Here is a 20685-nt window from a genome sequence, read left to right as displayed (position 1 = left end):
CCAGGCAGTTGAAGCATTGTGTGACGTCACGATGCACTGGTCGGTATCGCTCCCACGACACGATAATGTTGAAAACCGCTCGGATTGCCTTCAGCTCAGGAAGCGTCGTCGATCCCTTAGCCAAATGCAGCAGGTAGAGCTGGTCACGGTACTTGATGTCTTTGTTGCGTCGGCTCATTTTGTGCACGGCCAACACATCCAGTTTCAAAACTTTTAGCTCGGCAGCTAATTCCTCCACTGGCATGTCGTACAGACCTCTGACGACGATTTTGTACGGCTTATCCATGACGACATCATGGGTAAAGTACTCCGCCTCGTTTTCGGTCAAGTAATCCTTGACCAGTTGATAGTGCTGCCTGGATTGCACCAGCACCTTAAATCCGTCCTGACACAGACGAATGTTGCCTAGGACTTTCCCAGACTTGATGAGTTCAACCAGCCCCGCACGAAAGTCGATCGTTGCTGCTGATTGCCGCACATAAAAAGGAGGCAGTTTCTCCTTTCGCTGTTTCACTTCATTCTCCTTTGCTTCCGCTACCTGGTCCTCGTCAGGCAGTCCAGCAAACTTGTTGTTCTTCAATAGCTGCTCCTCGTGCGACGAAGAGTTCTCCTCCTCCTCATCCATCGGTACAGTACCGTCGCTCTTTTTCGTCTTTTTGCTGTTCGATGTCACTTCCAAAAGCACCTTCCTCTTGGAAATCCCCGGTTTTTGGCCATCAGTTGAGGCCTCAACCTTCCTTTTGGAAATTCCCACTTTTTTGCCTGCTTGAGCCGCAGGTAGGGCAATATTGCCGGCGTTTTGCGCCGGGACGCGACGAGTCATGTTGATTCAGACAACCTTCACCAACGAATGCTCGGATAACAATGACCCGCGACAGACACGGACGACGAAACAAAGAGAAACGCAAAAAGTAACTTTTTCAAAACTTTTTTTCGTAAAATCGCGATAACTCGTGATGTTTATAAGCAAACCCCTTATGTCTATATATCAAATTTTTTGTAATTGTCTGCTCTACAACTTTGTAAAACATTGATACACTCTAAAAAATAACCCTGCAAAGTTAGAAAAAACACGAAATTTTAAAATGAAAATTTTTGTTCTAAATGAAAAAATGACCCTTCTGGGGCAATGTAGATTCGAAAAGTACATTAAATTTCCCATAAAATGACATGTTCCAAAATTTTTTACAGTCGAGTAACGGAAAATGGGAGAATTTTTAAAACTTTTTTAGTGTTTTTTTCGATGAAAAATACGTTTATTCGGAATTCTGAGTACGCCATCAAATCGGGCGTCTAATTTTACACAAAAGTCCCTTTGACACCAAATTTCTATCTCATCACCGTTTCAGGCTGCAAATTATTGAAAAACACCTCTTTTTTCACATGTTCAAAAATGGAAGGGGTCGTACCGCCCCTCCGTCACGAGATATCAAAAAACGGACCTCGGATTCGTGATCAGGGACAAAAGTTAGCCCTTAGGACAAAGTTTCACGCAAATCGAAGAGGGGTCGGGGCAACTTTTCCCGATTTCGTGTGAGTTGGTAGAGAATTACCCACGTATTTTCGAAAAAAATATAAGATTTTTTTTTACGAGATTTTTTCATACATTTCGAATGTAATAAAACCATTTTTTGAAAACATTCAAAATTTTCACAAAAATACGTATTTTCGAAAAAAATTGTCAAAACTTCAGTTTTTACAATATTGGTATCAAACGATCAGCATTTTTTCATACATTTCTAATGTAACAATAACATTTTTTTAAAATACTTAAAATTTTCACTAAACTACGTATTTTTGAAAAAATACTCAGAATTTCAGTTTTAACAATATGGGTATCAAACGATCGGGATTTGTTCATACATTTGTAAGTAGTTTTGTGAAAATTTTGAATATTTTCAAAAAATGTTGTTATTACATTCGAAATGCATGAAAAATTCTTGATCGTTTGATACCCACACTGTAAAAATCTAAATTTTGAGCATTTTTTTCGAAAATACGTAGAGTTGTTAAAAAATGAGAATTTTAAAAAAAGTTATTATTACATTCGAAATGTATGAAAAAAAATCCCGAACGTTTGATACCAATATTGTAAAAACAGAAATTTTGAGTAATTTTTCGAAAATTCGTAGTTTTGTGAAAATTTTGAGTATTTTCGAAAAATGTTGTTATTACATTCGAAATGTAGGAAAAAATCCTGATCATTTGATACCCATATTGTAAAAACTGAAATGTTGAGTAATTTTTCGAGAAACGTTGCATTTTCAAAATACAGAAAAAATACGTATTTTGTGAAAATTTTCATGAAATTATAATTTTAATGTATAGCTGACATCATCCCGATTCCAAAACACTAAATTTTGCATGATTTGCATGATTTTTCATACGTTTAAAGCTAATGTCTCCCATATAGTCAAAATCCCATAAGCTCTGTGCTTCAGTTAAGCACTGGGGCGTGCTTAACCGAGGCAGCTGTACGAATCAAAACCGGGGCAGTGCAAAACCGAGGCGTGCAAAACCGAGGCATGGCTGTATCAATTTTCTTTGATTTTTACATGCAGTCAAGCTGTCAATTGATCTTCAGACTTATTTTAACCATTAAAGTTGCTGTCCTATACAATTTTGTAGCAAAATATTGATCAGAACCAAAATCATAACAATTTTCAATAAATTTAAAATTTCCCGGGATTTCCCGGGAAAATGGTTGAAAAATTCCCGTTTCCCGGGAAATTTGCAACCCCGGGAAATTGGACGCTCTACGTCTGGGCCAAATATGAGCAAAATCGATCATCATCTACCCACTGATACTCGGAGGTGAAGTTTGTATGGGAAAAATCGAAAAAAAATGTATGGAAAACCCAAGTTTCTTACGGTTTGGTCTGCACGGTGCGTTACTTCGACCCAAATATTCCCAAAAGTGAGATTCTTATTGAAAATTTAATTCTCTACAACTTTTTACGCATAATAATACCAGCAAACACGCAAACCAATCAAAATGTATGCAGACTGACATTTCTGCAAACGAATGCAGGCAAAAATCAAAACAGGCAAACTGCCAAACTGTCAAAAAGTGCGATTTTGTTTGCCATAGTCTAATACCTGCTTTAATGTGCACGGTTAACCTAGTTCATCAATCTGTTCATCTTTTATCGTTTTTCCATTGTGTTTTTTTTTGTAAAATCACAACAAGACGCACATTTGGTTGATACTTTAACGATCAGAATATGTCTGTTCTAGGTTTCGAGATATATTTTTGATATCTATGTGTTTATTTTTTGCATCTACAGAATAAAATTTAGAAGAAAATCCCCTTAATCATCTCGAACTTTGTACACAGTCTGTGCTTTATTTTCTAATCTAATTTGCCGTTTTACTACTAATTTAAGAGCATTTCCTCTCGCTTGATAGCTGCCCTGCTTTGGATGTATGAAATAAATAAATTTATCTCTCTATTGATGCCTTTTTATAGTGAGAATTATCGTGGAAATGCAAATATTTATAATTAGGAAATGAGTTTGGATAAAAATTGAAGATTGCCAATCTGATTCCCCATAATCTAAATCACTCCAAACCCGCGATTTCCAATCTCTCGTCGATCGTCTTCCCAAAAACGTTAATGATGACCGCAAACGATAATAAATCGATCCCACGGGATTCGCTACAGCAAATCTGCAGATGAAGGCACCACGGCCGGAACAATGACACCCCGAGTCAGTTCCTATCTCGTGTGCATCTCCGCGCGCGCGTCTCCACGTGACGTGACGAGAGACCTCGGTATTGATCGCTGCTCATTGAAACTCCATCCTCCTCAACGGCGGAAATCGTGAATGTTCATTTCCCTTCGCATCCAAACCTCGAGACGAGAGGAAGAAGAAGAGTTTCACATTTCATCGCTGCTCGCTCAATTGACATCGTTGTCGCCTAGGATCAATCTATTCTTAGGGTGAGAAGCTGCAGAAAAGCTGTCGTCTTCTTGGTCCATGGAAGCATATCAGAAATGCATCTCCCGGACGACGACGCTTCAGCAGCCTTCGCCCCTTTGGAGCTGCTGCTGCTGCTATCACTCAAGTTCTTTCGCCACCACCTCACCAGAAGAGTAGTTGACAATCCACAAAGGGGCAGCAGCTCATCTGGGATTCATCCCCGACTTCTTTCGATTAGAGATCCGATTGCCCACACAAATCTACCTTTCTCGTCATCGTCGTCTTCTTCTTCCACCAGATGATGTTGCGGTCAATGTTTGATGGATGGCGAAATCGCGGCAAGAAGTGATGCATCACTTGCATTCTGCCGTCGTCGTCGTCGTCGTTGGGTTTTGCAGATCAAAAAGATCAATCGACGGTCATCATCAACCAGCGAGGGGAGAAGGTGAAGGACAGATCGAGTGAGCGTTTCAAGTCATTGATCTGGCTGGCTGATCCATTTGTAAAAGGAAATGGCCCGTAAGCATGAAGGCATCGAAGGCGGCTGCGGCGATCGGTTGACTGTTTCCATCACTTTGGCGCTGTCTAAGGGTTGGGGGTTGACAGTCTTGAGAGTGGTTCTGGTTGGTCTAGTAGGGTGAATGGTGCAATTTTATACATTTTAGTGCTATTGCTTTTATGAGAAAAAGACAAATAACGATGTTCTATGAACATTGTCACTGAACATGCTTAGAAAGCTCATCTCGGCTGCGCACTTGAGTAGAAGTGCAGTAGTCAATTGCTTGTAATGCAACCCATTACCTTCAAGGTTCAAAATGACCCACATCTCAACCTGATACAAACCCCAAAACCAGTAAAGTTAAATCAGCTTCATCATCATTCCCACAAATCCGTTGACCCGATTTAGCCCTGTACACTTAGAAAACAAACAATGAAACTCCGGGCCGAACCTGTTGCCATAACGTTTACGGCCGTTCATTACAAGTCCCGAAACTTCCGCTAAACCACGTTTTGTAGTTAAAGACCACTATTTCCATACCGAAGCGAAGCCAAGCTGCACACTTCCAGGAATGCATAAACCCTTGCCAGCATGATCGCCGGCCATCATCGTTTAATCCGATTGTGGGAAAGCTCGTAAAAAGTCCGCAGAAAAAAAAGTGCGTTGACGGCCGCAGTTTCATTTCGGTAGCACGATTAAAGTGAAAATAGCTAGAAATGTCCGCGGGGCCGGCCGAAAATACCGTCGAACAATTCCCAGCGCCATGTTTGGGGTTTTTGGCCGCGGTCGGTCCTAATTAAGGTTTATGTTTCAATTAAAAGTGCGCCGCGGCCGCCACCGCCGCCGCGGATGACGATTGAAGTTTCGCATTCTCTCTGGAAAGAGTGCCTTTGTTCAACTTGGACTAGAGAGACTCATTAGCAACGAGCTGAGCTGTGTTGGTTCGTCAAATCGTAAAACATCGAACAGAGTCGTGGTAGTCAGCCAGTCAGCTCAGTTGCATCCGAAATAAATATTTTAATGATAAGGCTCGTTTTCTAATTACCCGTGATGAAAAGAGCCTCCGGGAGGAAGAAATTTTAAGTGCGAGGGAAAACAATGGCAAATCGTGTTTTTGTTTAAATGTTTTTTGAAGGTTTTTAATGGGCTGGCAAAACACTGAATGAAAATAATGATGGTGTGCCATTTTGTTTGTATTTGAATACATTTTAGGGCTCATAAAAATTGACACGACTTGTATTAAATTTGATTTAGGTAGTTTTTTATACACTTTAGGACATTTAAAATTTTATTTCAATTTTCCCTCTATTCCAAAAATTCCTCAAAATCCAGGGGGACAAACCAAAATTATTGATTAAAATTAAATTGTCATTGAAAATACTGCTACAATTATTTGTAAACTATTTGGGTAATTCTCCGCCAACTCACACAGCAGTTGCCCCGACCCCTCTTCGATTTGCGTGAAACTTTGTCCTAAGGGGTAACTTTTGTCCCTGATCACGAATCCGAGGTCCGTTTTTTGATATCTCGTGACGGAGGGGCGGCACGACCCCTTCCATTTTTGAACATGTGAAAAAAGAGGTGTTTTTCAATAATTTGCAGCCTGAAACGGTGATGAGATAGAAATTTGGTGTCAAAGGGACTTTTGTGTAAAATTAGACGCCCGATTTGATGGCGTACTCAGAATTCCGAATAAACGTATTTTCATCGAAAAACATTAAAAAGTTTTAAAATTCTCCCATTTACCGTTACTCGACTGTAAAAATTTTGGAACATGTCATTTTATGGGAAATTTAATGTACTTTTCGAATCTACATTGTCCCAGAAGGGTCATTTTTCATTTAGAACAAAATTTTTCATTTTAAAATTTCGTGTTTTTCTAACTTTGCAGGGTTATTTTTAGAGTGTAACAATGTTCTACAAAGTTGTAGAGCAGACAATTACAAAAAATTTGATATATAGACATAAGGGGTTTGCTTATAAACATCACGAGTTATCGCGATTTTACGAAAAAAAGTTTTGAAAAAGTTGGTCGTCATCGATCATGGCCGTTCATAGTCACCCGCGACAGACACGGACGACGAAACGAAGAAATACGCAAAAAGTAACTTTTTCAAAACTTTTTTTCGTAAAATCGCGATAACTCGTGATGTTTATAAGCAAACCCCTTATGTCTATATATCAAAATTTTTGTAATTGTCTGCTCTACAACTTTGTAGAACATTGTTACACTCTAAAAAAAAACCCTGCAAAGTTAGAAAAAACACGAAATTTTAAAATGAAAAATTTTGTTCTAAATGAAAAAATGACCCTTCTGGGACAATGTAGATTCGAAAAGTACATTAAATTTCCCATAAAATGACATGTTCCAAAAATTTTTAAAGTCGAGTAACGGAAAATGGGAGAATTTTTAAAACTTTTTTAGTGTTGTTTTCGATGAAAAATACGTTTATTCGGAATTCTGAGTACGCCATCAAATCGGGCGTCTAATTTTACATAAAAGTCCCTTTGACACCAAATTTCTATCTCATCACCGTTTCAGGCTGCAAATTGTTGAAAAACACCTCTTTTTTCGCATGTTCAAAAATGGAAGGGGTCGTACCGCCCCTCCGTCACGAGATATCAAAAAACGGACCTCGGTTTCGTGATCAGGGACAAAAGTTACCCCTTAGGACAAAGTTTCACGCAAATCGAAGAGGGGTCGGGGCAACTTTTCCCGATTTCGTGTGAGTTGGTAGAGAATTACCCATTTAAAACGCAATATTTAACGTTTATTTTTTTTTAATCAAATAATTCACTTTCAAATGTATGTTATTCTTTGAAACTTGGCCCAAATGGCAACATATATATGAAGATCAGTTTAAGATTCAAATAATATGTATGATTTGGTTATACAAATTTGTTGAAATGATCCCCAAGACTCATTTTCATCCCTGCTGCTGATATTTCAAAGGAATTTTATTAACTATTCAAATTAAAGAAAATGTTCTTTTCTTTCGAAATAACTAAATGGTGGTAATTTTAACCTTAAATAAAACGTATGTGATATCAATTTTTTGATTTGTAATAATTGCATAATTCTTACAAAAACAAATTGTATGTTTAGATTTTCAACATAAATAATACAGGAAAAGTCATTATTGAGATTGTATTTATTGGATAAAACACTGACTTTAAGGTACCGTAAAACGGGGTTACTTTGATAGCCGGGGACACTTTGATAGGTTTCAGATTTTTCTACAAAATGAAAAGTAGAAATTAAATACGTACGGAATGCTACGGAATCATACAGACCATGATAGAGAAATGTTTAAAGAGAAGTTTTCACTTCAAGAAGAAATTTTCATAAAATTAAAAAAAATTAAATAGTTAACTATAATTAAGAAAATGTCGATGAATAGCATTATTTGAATAAGTGTCATGATTTTCTCAATGAAACGAAAACGAAATGCATTTTATTTTATAAGTTTTTGAAATATAATTCAATGAAATATTCAAATTTATAGACATTTTCAATAGATTAAATTTCGTATAAAATGTGATAACTTTTGATTCGTGCTAAAAATTCAGTTTAAAATGCAATATTAATCGATAATTTTGTAAATAAAACTAACTTTAACTAAATATTAATTTCATTTTTTTCTTAAAAACTACATTAGCAACTTTTGTGATGGTAAATTTGTCGTAAAAATAAATTTTCATCACCTTAAATCTTATTTCAACAAGAAAAACTATGTTGATCACCCCAGAATTCAAAATAAGAATTTTCAACGTAACAATTTTTTAGGCACTATTAAAAAAACTGTTTTTCAAAAATAGTGCATGGACTTCGTGTGGCCTGCTCCACTACATGTTTCAAAAATAATAATCTTGAGAAAAACCTTAATAGTTTGAAAATATTTCAAAAATAAATTGAAATCGGTTTACGGAACATTTTATCTGCATCTTGAAAACAGTTTGTTTGTACAGAAAAAAAAATATCTCAACGTTGACGATTCATTTTTAATCTTCCTTGTTTTCCTTTCAGTAGTTAAGAGAAAATCAGTGTCATATGCAATATCAAAATTTGTTTATTTTTGATTTATTTAAAGTTATTTTGCATAATCCGCATAACTTCAATTCATCTAAGGTTTCCAAAACATCCCCACATCTTTTTGCAGACAAACAGTTCCATCTTTCATTTCCCGCAACAGATCCAAGTAGACCTGGACAGCCCATCCGTCCGTCCGTCTGATCGTCCAAGCCGCGCGTTTTGCCGTCGGTCGCCGCTGCCGAAAGAATTACGTGTTACACGTTTTCTTTAGGTTTGTTATAAAAGGTAATTTATCTGTACCAAACGAAGAACTGAACCGACTTTCCCATTCCCCCGTTTTTCCGTTTTCGGTTCCAAAGAAATTGGGGGAAAAGAGAGTCCCGTGAGGTAAAGGGGGACTAACTAACACCAAGTAGGCTATGCTGGTTTGTAGATGTTAGAGCCACGATCACACCAATACACACGCACTAACGCATACATGAGTAGGCGCTGGAGCAGCTGGGTGTGAAGGTGTGTGTGTTTTTGGTCTCAGTTCTCACACACAGCATACTGTGACGATCGGATCGGACCTCCTCTGCTGGTTGAGTTGGTTTGGTTTGGTTGGGTTCGTCGTCGTCGTCGTCGTCAAAGCGTTGAAGTCTTCGATCGTCGTGTCGTGTTATGCTGATTTCCCGGGACTGTCTTGGGTTGTTGGTTGGCTGGAAGTTGCTGTCTCTCGGTCGGTGTCTCTTCCCTCTGGAACGCGATCGACAAGTTTGTAGTTTGGTGTGTTGTTATCTTTGCGGTGATGGATTGCTGGAGAAGTTGTTTGTATTTTTTTTTGTCTAGATTGCGAGGAATTTGAAAATATTTAACAAGGGATTGTCGGTACATCATTAGGTGAGCCTCAGATTCTGGATACAGTTTTGGATTTTGAAATCAATAATATTTGAAAGTTTCGACATTTTTTTATATTTTAGTTTTGAGACAACTCCTTTTTTGATGTCAATAGTTTACCGTTTTAAATGTTTCTAAATGTGTTCGAACTTTTTTATTATTTATCTCAATTTTTACATCACATTTTTCATCAAATTTTTATCTTTAAAAATAGCTTTAGTTGATTTGTAACTAATAATCTCTTTTATTATTTTCAATAAAGTTATATCAAATCTGAAAAATATGAATCAACTACAATTACAAATTATAAAATTCTAATCAATAACATTAAATCAACTTAGAAATCAAATTAAATTATCAAAATCTGGATTTTTTTTTTAAAGGCCCAATAAACCAAATTTTCAGTTTTTGCTTTTTGGGTGTTTTTGAAACCGCCTTGAGTCAGGGGTCTTGAAAAACACCCAAAAAGCAAAAACTGAAAATTTGGTTTATTGGGCCTTTTCAAAAAAAAACTCCAGAAATCATCAATCAACTTCCATCAAATTTAATAAACCCCGTGTAATTATTTTATTTGAAAAAAATAAATAAATAAAAAAATAAGACTAGCCAATTTTGATTTCTCGCTAAAAAAATGATTTTAAGTTCAATCAATTTCTATGAATATCAATCAATGGATAAATATGGGAAAATTTTAAAAAAGTTTCTAAAAGTTTAAACCTTGCCGATGAATTTCAACAATCGACTTATAAAAAAATCATCCGATTTCAAAGAATATAATTCAATTTAAAAAAAATGCAATCTACTTCGCTCAACTGCCTCAGAATTCGATGAATATGATCTTAATAATTTTGTAGAATTCTTATTAATCTCAGTTGTTTATACACAATCAACAAATACATTTAATCCAAAAAAAATAACTTTTTATAATATCCAATAAGTGGAACAAAACGTAATTCCATCCGGAACCTATTGATAGTCGTAAGCAATTGCGACAAGTATCAAAAACAATTCCGACAAGTATTACTTTCGATGCTAGTGCTAAAATGTTGATCTTTGCAGCACTCAAATGGATGCTGAATTTACTGTTCAGTTCTGTTATTTTTGTAGATATGAAAAGTAGGCCGCTTCTTCAATCAAGAATTTCAAGTCAAGTCAGTATTTTTCACAAGGAAATTGGAAAACAGTAATTTCATAATTTTTGTCATAGTAAATTATTAAGGGTTAAATCCTCCCTCCTAGGTGTCTTGCTCCCCTCACTCACTCTCTCTCTGTCTCGGGGAGCCCTGGTGTTGAACCGTAAACCAAGTGTGAAGAGAATGCGGCAAAGAAGGTACACATAATTGATGAGGAATCGCTCGTTTGGACCCACCGAGAGCCGAGGCGGTCCGAGGGACGCAGCAGGTACACGAAAGTATGCGCGCGCGCGAGAGGGGAGAGGGAAGAGAAGAACTCGTTTGCGCAACTGTGTGAGTGTGCGAGCTAGAGATTGACCGCGCGGTGACGAAGACGACGACTACTTGGACCCAAGAACTCAGGCGGAGAAGAAACCATGTCAGCGCGAAATAGACGCGCGCGCGCACGGAGAGAACAAAAAGGAAATCGACGTGACTGGGGCCCGTAGACCGCGTAGAGTAGATCGGAATTCCATGGGTTCAATGGGCTAATTTTTCTCCTCACCAACACAGGCGAAAGTTTGAATGGCATAGCACTGGATGGGGCAGAGGTGTGCGTGAAATGGTTGAGGAGGGGAGGAAACACGCAAAGATCGACGGGTAGCTGGTCCAGCTCGCAGCATCCGCGGCACGGCTCTCGTGGAGATGAATATTAATATTTGTTGAAATTGAATATAATAAAATTCTCGAGATAAGAAAATCGCGTTATAATCGACCGCGAGAGAGGGAGAACCGGCGATCCGGGAGATCGGGACAAGTAATTTAAAATTAAACACTTACCTTTAGAATGCAGCGTCCTTTGGGTTCGTTCTCGGCCACGGAGACGTTGTAGAAGCTCTGGTCGAAGATGGGCTCGTTATCGTTGACGTCGTGGATGGTGACCAGGACGGTTCCGGTGGACGAGAGCGGCGGGTAGCCATTATCTTTGGCCAGGATGATCAGCTGCGGCACCGGATCGGTTTCGCAGTCGATGTGGGCCCGGGTCGTGATTAGGCCCGAGTTGGCATCGATCTGGAACCACTGCGAGTGCGTATCGGGCGTATCCAGAAGGGAGTACGCGATCGCCGAGTTGTTGCCCTCGTCCTTGTCGATGGCCGTCACCTGGATCACCGACGTGCCCGGATCGGCCACCTCCATCACGTTCGCGTGATAGATTTCCTTCTCGAACTCGGGCGCGTTATCGTTGATGTCCGTCACGGTCAGGAAGATCGTTTTGGCCGCGTGCAACGGCGGATTCCCCGTATCCGTAGCCACAACACTCAACGTATAATTCGGTTTAATTTCACGATCCAACGGAAGCGACACAATCACCAGATAGATAATATTATCCCGCGTGGTTAACCCAAAGTGGCCCTCACCCCCGGACAGCGTCACATTCACGTTCGAGTATTCCGTCTTCGAGTCGGGATCATTCACTGAAATGCGCGCCACAAACTCCCCCGGCTGAGCCGATTCGGAAATCTTGGGAGTTGCATCGTCACTCAAAAATATCACATTTATTATCGGCTGATTGTCGTTCACATCGGTCACTCGTATCGACACAAAAGCCGTAGTCTCCAACGGCTGCAGTCCTCGATCCTTCGCCACCACAACCAGTTCGTGCAGTTCCTTGGTCTCAAAATCGAGCGGTTTGTTGACCGAGATCAGCCCCGTCAGCGGATCTATCCGGAACATCTGATCCTTGTCACTTTGCCTTCGGTTGATCGCGTATTCGACCATCCCGTTCTCCGTTGCGTCCTGATCCGTCGCGTACACCTGCAGAACCGTCGTCCCGATCGTGGCGTTTTCCGGGACGGTCGCAAAGTACCGACTCTGGTTGAAGATCGGCTGGTTATCGTTCACGTCCTGGATCGTTATGTTCACCGTCATCAACCCCCGCAGCGGTGGATTTCCCCCGTCCAGTGCCTCTACAACGAGACTATAAGCAGGGGTTGTTTCCCGATCGAGGAACCCGTTGATCTGCAGGTCCAGATACAACACGCCATCCCGTTCCCGGTGCGACGATAACCGGAACGCATTATTTACATTTCCGGACACGATATTGTACCGCTGGGTGTTGTACCTCCCCAGGTCCAAATCCCGCGCCGGATTCAACGTCCGCTTCACGTCCCGCGGCGTATTCTCCGGGAACTCGATGTTCATCAGTGCCGTCGGGAAGGTCGGCGCATTGTCGTTCTCGTCCAGCACCCGTATCACAACGCGGACGTTCTCCCCGCTCAGCGGTATCGCCACCAGCGAGTACGACGCCCGCTTCTCCCGGTCCAGCGCGATCTTCGTCCGGATCTCCCCCGTAGTATGATCGATCGCCAAATCCGTATCCACGGCACTGCCCGGCACCGGCACGATCAAGTACGGTGGCCCACTGTCCACCCCGTGCAGAAACTCCCCGATGAACCCAATCTGGTGCCCGATCTGCACCCCCTCGGACACTTCCAGTTCTCGCACGTGCTCCCCCCGCACTAACCGAATTCCCCCTCTTCCTCCTCCTCCTCGATCGCCCGTAAAAGCACATATCATAAGCAGCAACCACAGCAGGGACATCTTTCTGTGGCGAAACCGGAAGCAGCCGCTGATCGAGGCCATCCCGGTGGACAATGTGAATTGACTAGTGCTAGCTTGCGCTGCGGCTGCGGGTTCTGTGCGGTCGGCAGTCTGGCTATCATCACCGGCGACTCGCGACTGTGGATCGTTGACGGAGGCAGGGCCGGCTCGACACGCGTTGCGCCGGGGCAGGTTCCATCGTTCTGGGGCGTGTGGCGGCGGTGGTGGCAGGTTGGCTATTGTGGTGGTTTCCCGCAAAGGGATGGCCTGTTGGAAGAGGAGAAAGAGTTTTGTTAGTTCACATAGACGCCTTTTTTTGAATATTTATTTTAAGCTTTTTGATCATAAAACGTGTCCTCCAAATTACGTTCTATTTATATTGCTTAGCAATAGTATCGTATTACACCTAGTCTTTCAAGATCGTAGCCCCCCTGATTACATAAACAAATGCCCTTGCACAAGTTAATTGCCAGCATCCAAGAACCACTTTGCATCTTAATCATATCCGCCAATCTCATTAGTGCTCGGTCAGCTCGAACCCGCTGAAAAGTGGTCAAATGACTAAATTTTATTGCAGTTTGCCAACTTTTTTGTCCCGCCAAAACCGCACGGGTTGATCGATTCCCGAAAGCACCTCCTTCAACCAACAAAAAAAGATCTCTGTTTGCTCTCTCAAGACTCGAACCGGGGGCGTTCAACTCTGGCTTCTTCAACGGCAGCTACCGCCTCAAGTTTGACAAGCGCGTACAAGAATAATACAAATTACCGTTTCGTGTTGGTTTTCTGGCCGGCGTTTTTTTTCCTACTTTTCCCCCATTCGATAATTATATTCGTTATTAGTCATCTCTCGCGTGCAAAACATTCCGCGCGCATTGTCAGCGAAATCCGCGATGTCTGTCCATCCAACCAGAAGGAGCGTCTTGTGTCCATAAACACCCCTTAAAATATGAATAAATTTAAATGATATTTCGCTCGCGACATTTTAAATCGCACGCGAGATCTCGCACGATCCGATCCAAGTGTGCGAGAAAGCTGGAGAGCTTGGCGTGACTCAAATATTGATTTATAAAACACAAGCGCTAACTTGGATGGAAAGCTCACGACCTGCTAGGATCGCGAGCGATCGTTTAGCGATCAAATCAAATAAAGTAGCATCAAACGATCGCACTGCTGCTGCCCCGATTGATTTCATTTCGATTCAATAAAACTCAGTAGGTTATACGAACCCTCCGGGATTCGGTCATCTCCATAAAATGAGGAGCAGCACACGGCAAAAACAGACGGAATGAGAGAAGCTGTGCGCCACTTTCAGCGATCGCCGAGCTATTTATGTGAAAATGCATGTCGAGCTCATCTCAACGGAGTGAGAGAGTGAGACGGATGGACCGAGTTGATGATAGCCAGCAGCGAGCAGTGGCCTACCTTCTTCGTGGCACTGACGAGGCAGAAGGGTGGAACTAGAGTCCGAAAAAAAAACGTCACAATTCGAAACTGCGCCCAAACGAAAAACTAGCACCCCGATCCGTCCTCTTATCGCCATCAGCTATACGAACAGTAGTTCAGGAAAAACAACGATCGGAAGCCGCTATCCGACGACGACGACGAAAGCGCGACAAAACAGCGCAAAGCCGTTCATCAACATCAGCATCATCATCATCATCAATATCATCTGCTGGCGATCAGCCATCAAAATCAAAGAGTCGTCCAAGACGACGCTGCTGCTGCGACGAAGATCACCGCAGAGAGAAAGATTGATGAGTGGACAGAGGATGAACGGATGACCAACGCACCCCAACGCGCGCGAGAGAGAGTGTGCGTAATACGGTCTATAAAACGACGACCTGCAGCAGCTTCCACCGCGGCACCAGCAGAAGCAGAAGCAGAGATTGAAGCTCGCTGATATGTATTATTTGGAAATTGATATTTTCGCCTGCAGCGATCATTATCGTTTTCACGATCCTCGGCGACGGGTTGTTGTTGGTGTTGTTGTTGCGTACGTAGCAGGCCTTGCGCGCGTTCTTGCGTTGCGCGCACTTGTGCATCGCGTACACACAGCCTGCTTGGATGAACTCGTGTGCGCCCGTCGTCGTTCTCCCTTTACGCACGTCACTCAGCCTGCTGCTGTTGACCACCTCTCGACATCCGTTCCAAGGTTCCAACCAGGTGAAGCTGAGGCGTGAGGAGTGAGGACATTTGTGCGGTAAATGCGCGAGACGCGATCCATCTCACGGGAATACACTTAATTGTTAAATTGACAGATATTTTCGATTCGACGACTGGCGACCCGGGACCCCTTCCGGGGTCCTTTCGGGTGCGCGAGGTTCTTTATTTTTTTGCTGGTTGGGGACATTTTGGCGGTTTTCATTTGCGAGTACCAAAAAAAAAAAAACGGAACGGAATACCGCAGTGACACATGTCTTGCATTGTTTTTTGTGTCGTGATGTAGAATGAAACGCTGATCGGTTGCAGCGAGCAAGCGGTTGCCCTCTTTCTTTTTGGGCGGTTTTGGAGTCGGGACTGCTTCGCTGGGATTGATCGTCAGGGATGCAGGGTCCCTTATTTTTATTGTATGTCTTGATGATTTCTTGCAAGTGGAGAGCATACAATGCTTTTTTGAACATATTTCAATTTTTTAAACATTATCTGCAATTTTGCATTAAATTAAATTAAAAGCTCAGGGTAGTTTAAATATTTTTCGAGATATCACATTTTTAAGTTTGCTTAGCAAGTGTTTATCTAATCCATCCATTTTCTACAATATAAAACGTTAGAGTAAGCCTTGAAATTTGAAGAAATGATTTTTTAAATTTGTTAGCAAAAATAAATGTATGTCCCAAATTAAATTTATGAGCAAAAATAATTAGGCAATTACAAATATTTTAAATAGTTATTGCAACCCTTCTTTTTTTATTTTTAGAAAAAAAACCTAAACGGGAATTTTTAAGGCATTATAAACTCTTTTTTAAATTCCAAGGTGAAACTATGGATTGTCATACTATTATTTATTTTTTTGCCACCCCTCCCTCACGAGATATCGGAAAATGGACCTCGAATTCGTAATTAAGGACCAAAGTTGGCTCATGAGACATAGTTTTACTCAAATCGAAGAGGGGTCGGGGGCTACTATTTCCAATTTCTTGTGAGTTTACAGAAAGTCACCCAAATCAAAGCCCATTTTTCAGCTTAAAAAAACTTCACAAAAATGCAAAAAAAAAAAATTTAAATACACAGAGGTCGTGGGTTCGCTTATCGTACCGGAATGATCATGGCAATAAAAACAATGATAAAAAACATTTTTGCAAGAACTTGAGACAATTTTTTCGAAAAATTGTAATGATTTTTTTTTTCATTTTTATTAAAATGAAATCGTAACGGTGTACTTTAAACAACAACCAATGTTTGAAAAACGCTTCCTAGTTTGGCAATAAATTTCAAATCATTTTTTTGCTATCATTTTTCTCAATTTTAACATTTATTTGAAATTAAAAAAAGAATTAAATTGTCAGAATCAAAAAATAAAAACAATTTTGAAAATTTCGCTTAATATGAAAGATAATGCATGAACTGCCTTTTGCATAAAAACATAAACATAGAGTTAGTAATTTTTTACGATTTTGTGGACGCCGTAAAATTCGTAAAATTTATCAATTTTCTCAAATCTGTTTTTTTTTAAATAACAACATAATAAATATTTCATCCATACAGACTATTTAAGTAAATTTTATTTGTTTAAAACTGAAAAGCTTGTAATGAACCATTTGAAGAATTGTTAAGTTTTTTTAAACTTTTTTTAGTAATATTTTCATTTGCCGTAATAAAAAATTTACCTCTGTTTTTTAACGGTATAGATTTTTGAGAAATTACAAGAATCAAGCTTTGTTTTATTCAAATAAAAATGAAGGGTACTTTTTATCTTTGAAACCAACTTTTAAAAACATTTCAGATTTTTATGAGTCCTGTTTAATTTTAACGATATTTGATTATTTTGGTGGATGATTCCCGTGAAAGTTAAAAATAATAATATTTTTTCTGTTTTTGTTTTCATTTTGAATAAATATGTCGATTTCGTTACAAATATATTATTTTTGCATATTGATTTAAAATTTAAATTTTGAATAGGGAGCGTGACAAATAACTAAGCCTAAATTCATAATGTACAAAATTGAAAAGGAAGCTTGATAAAAAGATGTTTTTAAACAAATTGTTTGATATTTCAACATTTTTATGGTATAATTAGAACAGTTATCATGACTTCGGCTTTTTGTAAACTAAACAATTGAAGATGGTACAAATTATATTCAAAGGGCAGTCATCAGTCATTTAAAATGCATTCCCCTAAATCAGCTAAGCTATCTTAAAAAAAAATGTTTTTTTTTGGTGATTTTTTGTACAGTCCTGAGTTTTTTTTCGCTGAAATTTACATGTTCGTCACATCTTACATATTTTAAAAACTAGTGATTGCTAAACAACTCACCTAGTATACAATGCATTTAAAACAAACTTTTTTCATCCCTCTCTCTTTGACCACGACCAGAACCGAGGGACAAAAACTTTGAAAAATATTTGCATCGGCATAGTAAAAATAAAATTGCTTAATGCCTTATTTTCAACTTTTTGAAAATCCCTTTTCTTCTCAATCAAAGTAGTTGGAATTAGATGTTATGTTTGGTGAATTTTAAAATTAAAATAGTAATTTTATGCATGACTTTTCTTAGCACTGATTGTTTAAATGTTCGTCACGATTATTCTTTGGGAAGGGCAGCGAATGACCAAGATGGTCAAAACTTCCAGAAATAAATGAATTAACAACAACATACTCTTTGGGAATAAAATGCCTGGTTCCCGAGAGGTAGCGAAGAGTTTAAAATTTTAAAATGGGTTTCAGTGACCACCCTGGTTTTTGATTAAACTCTTCATTATAACTCAAAATAAATATTGACAACTCAAAAATGTAAAAAATTAATGAAAAACAATTAAAACACGAAATTGGCCAAAATATATAATAAAAGGTTGCAATATAAGCCTCACTAATGTAAGCAAATATTGTAACTAAACAATATAATGCATAAAAATTGATTGAAATTGAATTGAATTGAAACTATAAGAGATTGAACTCGGACGAACTTTTCGATGGCCTGCAGCCCAAGTTTTTTGAAAAAGCACCTTTGCACGTTCGACTAAACGTTATGCAATTTCAAAACATAAAGCAATGAAATTATATTTTTTGCATAAAAATATTGCCCAAAATAACGCTTAGAACACCGGGCAGGGAATTAAATAGGGAATATAAAGTTTTCGATAGAGAACTGGACAGCAAAGCGGAAATAAATATGATTTTGGTTTAGAAAGTACAAACCACCAAAACGACCAATTCATCAACCGGAAAATCATTTTTCACACTTTCCTATTTGGCACACACACAGGAAGCTGATGCTTTCAGGGTCACAATTTCTCCCCGCCAGAAAGTTGCTATCGATTAGGCCAAATTCCATGCTTTCACTAGAGTGGCGCTTGGGTGCTAATGGGAAAATGTTCAATTTTCTTGCTCTCCCCTCGTCTGAACAGGTGAAACCACCTCCTCCTCCTCATTGCCGACGCTAAACGATCGCGCGCGATGCCTGGAAGCACTTTCCCATCGATCAGCCCCAAAATATGTAGGCTAATACGAACCCTCAGCAAATCGGCTCACTTTTTTGCTGCTGCTACTGGCTATTTAGGCACATCAACCCATCAACAACGAACAAAAAAAGTGCGATGGGGGAGATAGTTTATCAAAAATTATTGTTGGTGTGCTAAAAGCACCGCTTTCGGCACCTCAACACCCCCTCCCCCCACCACAACAAATGGCCATTTCTTCCCACTCTATAGCGGGGTGTCTTGGAAGTGGACCATCCCGGGCCTAATTGAACATTAGCGAAGCGCGCTCTTTTTCCATGCTTGATTTTTTTTGGTGGCTGGAATCTTCGTGCCCCTACGGCAGGAAAATTACCTTCTTCAGCGTGAACTTGGAGCGCGCCCAATTTGGAAGCTGAGTGCCGAAAATAAAACGAAAAAAAAAATCTCTCGCAAAAATGTGGCTCCGAGTGTGTGTGTGCGTGGAGTTTCTGCGGTATACCCTAAACCTCCTAAAGGCAGGAATAATGAAATAAATTATAAATTACGAATAATTGTTTACGATTTCCCCCCGCGCAGTGTTTCCTTGCGAGTTCAGGACGATCCGGCCGGCGAGCCTGTTCAAGGTTAGGTTGGATTAGCGCGGTGGCGGCGGCAGCAATTACCATTCCATTAGGCAGCATTTATTGAACCTCCGAGAGCTTTTTTTGTTGTGCTGTGCCGTTCCATTCTCATCACTTGGAGCCCGATAATAGCAGGCTGTGCTGTGCGATCAAAGCGATCCTCCCTCCCAGATTTGGCCGTGTGAATTCCAAGACTTGGGCAGGAACTCGCGAGCTACTGCGATTGGCGCCGTTCGAAGGACGACAATCTATCCAAAATGGTCGCAGAGTATAGTTTCTTGGGTTGCATCTTAATGAGGGGACCACCTCTCCTGAATATACAATTATTAGCAGATATCTCACGTACTCGGTGGTGCTGCCGGTGGTCGGTTGAAACCTTAGAACATCGCGATAGTCGTGGAGTTGGGACTGCGCAAACAGCAGGAAGGCACGACTGCTTCTACAGGCGTTTTGCCTTCTTGGGGCCATTTTTGAAACAGATGATTGAAATTGAAAAATTGTAATATCTCCTTCAGGACTCTTAAGTTTGAATCTGGATAAAGTCAGCATTTTTTGTGAAGTCAGAGTTAAAAAAATCCGGAAATGGAGTCGAGTACTTTTCTAAACGCTTTCCACCAATTTCTCCCAGATTCTTCATCAGCGCAGAAATGCACGATTCCGCGGGACCGTGTGACTCGGGGTCTGTCCGTCCGGGATCGATACCCGCTCAAGACGCAGCTGCTCGCGCCTCGAATGGCAAACTCTCCGCGCGGGGTTCGTTTACTGTTTCGAGCTGGGGATGAATAAATTTCGCCTCATTATACGCCGTTCTTGGGGGCTCCGTCTCTTCATGCGGCAGTTCCAACCAACCAACTGAATCAACCAAGCAGCCCCAAGTGGTGTGGTGTGGAACTTGAGCCAAACGACCCGAAAATAAAACAAGACACCACTTCTTCACGTTTTCTAACGCTCCAAGTGGCTAGCGAAGCCGCGGGGGGAGAATAGGAAAAGTTCAACGGATAGTTAGCTATTCAAAATCATTTTGCACCACATTACTAACTCTATACCCGCGATAATCGTGATCTTGCCGTTTTCTATCACCACACCACCACGCCGCCAGCGGGCCTTAGTCACCCCTTCTGGAGGCTGACCCAAACCTCGAGGAGACCCTCAGGAGCGCCATAAAACCGCGAGGTCGTGGACGACGACCACCGACGGACGGACGGTAGCTGCGCGCCCTGAGTCCAGAGAAGTCCCATGGTCAAACCATAGTTGGCGGCGACGGCGGCGGCTATGTTTTGTCGTGTGTATACGGGCTTTGCCCAGGGCCTGCTACCACCAGCCAAACATTCGGACCCAGGTTTGGTCCAGCAGCCTCCTGGACGACGGCACATACAGACGTGTGAGTGTGTTTGGTTGGACACAC

The 20685-nt window shown here is 40.7% G+C and overlaps 1 protein-coding gene across 1 annotated transcript in view; it reads right to left on the bottom strand.

The window, feature by feature from the left end:
• Positions 1 to 20685, bottom strand: part of LOC6033328 (protein dachsous) — a 143230-nt gene that overhangs the window by 83226 nt on the left and 39319 nt on the right. The window contains exon 2 of the mRNA XM_038251453.1: positions 11284 to 13311. Coding sequence (XP_038107381.1) covers positions 11284 to 13086 — 1803 coding nt within the window. The 5' untranslated portion in view covers positions 13087 to 13311. The remainder of the gene's footprint in view (positions 1 to 11283; positions 13312 to 20685) is intronic.

The sequence above is a fragment of the Culex quinquefasciatus genome, chromosome 2 (genome assembly GCF_015732765.1).
Source record: "Culex quinquefasciatus strain JHB chromosome 2, VPISU_Cqui_1.0_pri_paternal, whole genome shotgun sequence".
Taxonomy (NCBI): Eukaryota; Metazoa; Arthropoda; class Insecta; order Diptera; family Culicidae; genus Culex; species Culex quinquefasciatus.
Note: the sequence above shows the minus strand (reverse complement) of the source record. Positions and strands in the feature narration are given on the sequence as shown.